The following is a 6,413-nucleotide window of genomic DNA, read 5'->3' on the forward strand; positions in this document are numbered from 1 at the left end:
CTTATTGACAGAATCATAGAGCAGTTGAAATTGGAGCCTGCGAACCGGCATCTCAATTATTCAATGTGAGTCCTCGGTCAACCTACTTCGCTATTAAAATTTCGGTAGTTTTGACAAATCATTGGACAATATAGGGTCATAAATTATGCCCCCATTCACATTCACACATTCATTCCCTACAACTAGTGTACTTTAAGACTCTCAATGACCTTACTGTTGTGTGACCTTATACTTCAGGTCTACAGAAGAAAAAGTCATAGACCGATAAACCTTTGTTTTATTGAAAGCTAACACATTAGTGGTTGCGTTCGTAAATTGTTCACAAACATTTCTGGCGAAAAGATAACGAAAACGATGATCTGATGATGATGGTGGTAGTGATGATGACGATAACAATTTTATATAACAATTCCACATAAGAAATTCTCTATTTCCATTGTTACCATTTCTTATTTATTCGTAGAATGTAACAAAACTGAATCTAATTCTCTTCAACTACTATTACCGGCGATCAACAAACTCAATTGAAATCGTTTGGTAAATCTGGAACACCACGAAAACGTTGCTTGGTGGTTAACTCGCCAACCGGCCGGAAGATCAACTTGGTTGCACACACCGTAGACGAAAGCCAAGATACGCACATCTTTGGACGTCAAGCCATTGTAATAATCGGAAGCGTCACGGACGAATTCAGAGAGTTCTTTTTCTTGTTCATTGGAGAAAATCTGTTGCGGACGTTTTTCAATTGAAACATTTGGTAGAGTTGCACCTGAGGTGATTGTTGAAGTATTATTTGGAGTGACATCGGCGTAGTTTAAATGTTCATTAACACATTTTGTACTGTACGACTCGCCAACTCCTTGAATAGTAAATCTATTTTCCTTACGAATTGTGGAATGATGAACTACCAAACGTTTCACGATTCGATTTTTCTTTTTGACGCTGTCAATTTTAATCGGTCTAATGGACGGATGTTCATTCTGCGAACATTTAATCGTGTTAAAAGACAATTGTCGTTGAATCCAAAAATACTGAAATTCTTACCATTGTAAGTGGCAAATTCAATCTTCTCAAAAACGATTTCGCCGGTGATTCCAATATTGGATACTAGAAACAAGTCGTAAAAGTTTTTGACACAACCTTCATTCACTATCTACACGTCCCGACCACAGTGTCGAATGTTATCGGACGGAAAGAATGTGCAGAGGTAGTGGTTGTTATGAGACATTGTACATTGTGGTTCATACAACGTCACACACACTTGCTGAATATGTACAATTGTTACAATACCTCGTGTGTATGTTAGTCCCTCATCATAAGACCTTGGTTTGAAAGGTATGGTACATAATTGAAGTGACGGACTAGCTACCAAAAGGTCATTCGGGAAAAATACAAAAGACCCTTCGGAAATCGACCGAATTCACAGGATGGACATTACGGAACTACTTAATTTTGGTACTTGAGATGCGCTGTAGAAGGTGTCACTTTTCATTAGCAAACATCACGAGTTGTGAACTCATTTTTCCATATATTTGTGAAGTATCGTGATCTTTGATAATAGTGCTGCCAGCTTGCACCTAAAGTGCCAATAGACTGTTATGATCAGAGCGAGAAAACCGAAGATTAGTTATTATAACTTGCCTTGGGGTACTTGTCAAAGTATTTACATCCCTTTCAACGTGGTACGTTAAGAGCAAGAGAATCGACGACCAGTTTATTATAACTTGCCTTGGGGTACTTGTCAAAATATCTCTTTCTCTTTCATCATAACACTCTATTACACTACCAGACCAGTTACGAATACAGTGTTTAAGGAGAGCGAAAACCAGTTAAATTTAATTGGTCTCGGGGTCAGCTGTCAAATATTCATCAATGAAAAAAGAAATTGAGAGTTGAGCCCAGTTTAAATTTGTATATGATTTCTCTCATTTTGACGTGTGACCCCGAGACCAGTTTAAACAAAGTGGTCAAAAATCGCTATCCTTAAACACTGTATACATTATTATGTGTTGTGGCACTTTAGGTGTAAGCTGGCAACACTATTAGCAAGGATCACGATACGTCAAAAATTTTGGAAAAATAAGAGGGAGAAAGAGAAATGAGATTAGAATTCGTGATATTTCGAAGTGCTGTACATTAGATGTACGGCCTATACTTTTGACCATTAAAACACTCCTCTTTCGAGTACTGAATGCATACAAATGGTTGCATGTGTGTGATCATTTTAGGGAAAATAGATCCGTCATTGTTACAGACAATTAATTAATATAACTTGCACATGTCACATTACAGATTGAAATGCATCTGAATTTCTATAATGAAGTAAATTCAATGAAGATAATATTTCCAATACGCTATTCACATTCTAATGAATTTGAGTATTTTCGATTTTTAATGGGGTACCAGGTACGTACACAGTAAATTCCGTTTTTCCCAAAAATTCGATTCTGTTATGCCTGTAACGAGTGATATATTGAATTCCAATGCTTATTGAATTTACCATCATTTGTACCATATCAATAAAGTGTATACCTAAACCTACGTTACCTACACTTTGAAAAATTGGATTAATATTTTGAACGAAATGTTCATGAACGAACATGTCCTGAGATATATTTATGCTACAGCAGGAGCAGCAGCAGCAACCGTAAATGCGAATATTTATGATTTACATTTTATAAACGGGGCTCTGGCAGAACAGAAGAAAAAGTAATTTAATAGCAAAGCAAATGCAGGAAAAACATTTTCTCCGATATTTTCTTGAAACTAAAACCTCTGCCAAATGATTTATATTCGTATTTATGATTTGTTGAGGATTTTCCACATTTGGCATGATAATGTATAAACAAATAAATTTCCGATGTTTTTGACAATATAAAATCCCCACTGCCAATATCCCGAAACGATAATAATCAATATATTGAAATAAATAGATGATGTGTATAGTGGTTGTACGAACATATGCATCGCAAACACTAATGGCATCCGGTATAAATTGAAATATAAAATAAGCAAATATGATTTGCCTTACGATGAAAGTTTGTTGAGCAACTGTTAACAGTGGAATATCGGAAGTGTATCTATACATGAGAAAATTCGTCGAAAATCATTTTCGTATATTATATTGAAATGATTATACTCCTCCGTTCCGTTGTCGTCTTGCCTTTATTTACTTTATCCATACAACAATGTTCTGGAAAAACATTTCAAAGAAATTTAATCAAAACCTTAACTTTCGGTAGCCATCACCGAAACACTAATTTATTTAATTGAAAAACTTTCTCAATATAACAAGCAGTCGAGGAAAAAAAACACACACAAGGAACATTTCGGGAAAATTCATTCTATCTTTTCTTTTCATACGATCCATAATTACACACTATACCCCATCACAGTCATTTTTGGTTGTGTTATTTCTCACTTTGTTATCATTTTATTACAACTCGTTCATCGTCATCATTATCATCAAAATCATCAAATCCATTTTCATTTCCACTTGTAATATGCCTTCAACTTGTACAAAACAAAAATATTTTTCTTTCATAAATTTGTGGAAAATGGAGAAAATCCTGGCATCGTCGTTAGTTTTCTCTTCAACTTGTTTTTTTGTGTTGTTGTTACATATATACCATGACTTTGATGAAACCGCATCGTTGTATTTTTTTGCCATCATAGCGGGTAATATGTGTAACTAATGGTTAAAAAGTCATATTAAAAGCACTTGTGGTAAAGCCTTTATAATTTACACAAAGTGTATCTGACGTGGATTGAAGGTGAACAATAAGTTTAAAAAAATATATTGTAAGCACTAAAGTGTGTCAATAATTGCAAGGACGTTTGCTGTTATAGGCAATATGCCTGAGCATTTTATTTTCCTATGTACACTGAAGTCTATTATGAAAAAAACAAAAACAAATAAAAGGAGACCACAACGGAATGTGTGATTAACTGAGTAACAGATCATCTTTAAAGACGTTTGAAATGCCATCCACGTTAAAAAAATGGCATCGGGGAATCTGGCACACGGTGCCAAAAGAACGTATTTTTAAACTACGTAAAAGGTGAACACGAACACGCAAGTTCAATGCTGCAAATGCTTTTTAGCCATGTCATCGACTTAATGACTCCTTTTACAAAATTTTGGTATCGAAAAATCGTGTGCGAGTTCACCTTTTACGTAGTTGAACAATGCGTTGTTTTAGCACCGTGAGCCAAATTACCCCACGCCCTGTATGAATGAACGTAACATTCAACGAAACTTAAGTGATGTTACATCAGAAAGTACCTTAACTTGACGATGTTCTTTTCAATTTATTTTTCTTTATATTATCTCCTATTAAAGTTGCACAATGCATTTTACCAGACCCGTAACCAGGTGAAGCTCTGAGGTGACTCAGCTCCATTTGAAATGATAATACAAATTTTATTTTGGCTTTTCACTATCTCTCTATCTCTCTCTATAATAGTGTGATGACAATAAGAAATTAATTAACACACACGCAACATATATAGAACGTGACACTTCATGTGACAGGAAAGACATTTTCGGCCCGAAGCATGTATGTTAAAACAAATGAAGTAAAAGATTTTGCTTCAATTGGTCGCAATACTTCGATAACCATACTAGTTATATGTTATGTCGTCAGTGAAAGACAAAAAAAACTTCAAATAATAGAGCTTTCCAATGTGCTTTGATTTTCGTCTTATGTCTTCTCTGTAAATCGTCATAAAGACCGTGAGCGCTGAGTGAATCATACGCACCCAAAAAGCCCAAAAATTCGACATGTATCGCAAAAACGTTTAAAATGATTTATTTGCCCATGATTAATCGTATTAATATTCCAAGAAACACACTGCAATTGTTACACCATTCACATCCTCAGATTTATTGTATGTTCTTGTACGTACACAACACCCTATACCAAAACAAAACAAATCGAAACACTTTAAAAAGTGAAAACAGAGCATAAACTGAACTCATCGTTTACAAACTTTGCACAGGGAGTTCAACTTTCGAAGTTTTCGGATTCTAAAGTCACTTAAATGTGAGCTAAAGAAAATCGATAAATTTATTTATCTTTCCACATATTATGAATAAATGATTTATCGCTCAAAGTAAATGCCAGGTCTTTAAATCATTTTTCATATATCTCTACGGCGTAAGTACTCTCTACTCCGTGTACGTACACAATATACACCGAGTAAGATTGAAAACATTTTGGTTCAGATTATACACATTGCTAGACTGCAAGAGTAACGCACAAACCTATTATTATACACAACAACACAATACATATATGGCTTTTCTTATAATTTATGGTGTTAAGGTTATTAAGTTCAAGATTCAATATACTCTTATGCGAGCACTCGAAAAGAAAATTGTAATTTCCGGTAACATAACGATATGTGTGATATGCAAAAATCACACAAACCCTACGTTACACGTAGTCAGAATTTAGTCTGAATTTTCATTTAGATTATGGTGATGAAAATTCCGGACCCGATACCTTTTTCATACGAAACCCATATATTAAAGCAACTTCCTCATATCACCTCACTGTATATATACGCTTCGCTTGCTTTGTGTTTCAGCGTGTAAATACAACTTTTTTTCCGTAGCTCATTCAAAAAGTCTTCCCTCCAAAGAATGTTGCATTATATTAATATTCCGAAGCACAATTTTCTCATCGAGAAAAAACATGTCGTTTGAATTCTGCTTAGAAACTGCATTAATACGTGCTCTCTTCACATGTGAACCTTGCTATTGGATAAATTTAAATAAGTTCATTGAAGATGGTACTGTACACCTATATGTACATACAATATAGAACTTTACTCTAGGTCTTCTCGTACATATGCTCTACATACATCGCATTGTTACGAAACTAACTTATATGCTAAATCCGCTAGTATTATAATGCACAGTGCATACATTACTTCTTCGTGTAATGCTCTTGTCAGATGTTCAAAAAAAAAACGAATAGGATAATTCTGGCAATGCCAAACACGACTTTCAAATCAATGATAAACTAGAGCTAACGCGGTTTAACGCTGAAACGAATGTGAAATTGAATTTTGATTAGCGTGTCTCATTGGTTATGCAAGCAAAAGTTTTCGGATGTACCAGACAAAACTTTTTTAATTATTCGACGGCATTATTTTTTTCGCTTATCGTAAATGATTTTATCCGGTCAGATTCAAGGTATCTGGAGCAATATCTTAAAATAAATGGAATTTGGAGAAGGAAACATGTTAGAAATTTCCGTACCGTCAATATGTACTGTTGAATTTTTAACAGTTTTTTAGAGTAGCGAATTTCTGTGGTAACTGGTGAGTGTCTGAAAGTTTTGCATCACATGTATTTTGATTAGTCTATGAAATGAATGCCAGTCGTTTCTGGTAATTTTGTGGAA

The 6,413-nt window shown here is 34.6% G+C and overlaps 1 protein-coding gene across 1 annotated transcript; it reads right to left on the minus strand.

Annotated features, from left to right (window-relative positions):
* Positions 1 to 279: 279 nt before the first annotated feature.
* LOC119071327 lies at positions 280 to 1,191 on the minus strand. The gene is made up of 2 exons (XM_037176212.1): positions 1,045 to 1,191; positions 280 to 980 (listed from the first exon to the last, which is right to left on the minus strand). Exons 1-2 carry the CDS (start codon positions 1,045 to 1,047, stop codon positions 492 to 494), a joined length of 492 nt encoding a protein of 163 aa, XP_037032107.1. The 5' UTR covers positions 1,048 to 1,191; the 3' UTR covers positions 280 to 491.
* Positions 1,192 to 6,413: the final 5,222 nt, after the last annotated feature.

The sequence above is a fragment of the Bradysia coprophila genome, assembly GCF_014529535.1.
Source record: "Bradysia coprophila strain Holo2 chromosome IV unlocalized genomic scaffold, BU_Bcop_v1 contig_144, whole genome shotgun sequence".
Taxonomy (NCBI): domain Eukaryota; kingdom Metazoa; phylum Arthropoda; class Insecta; order Diptera; family Sciaridae; genus Bradysia; species Bradysia coprophila.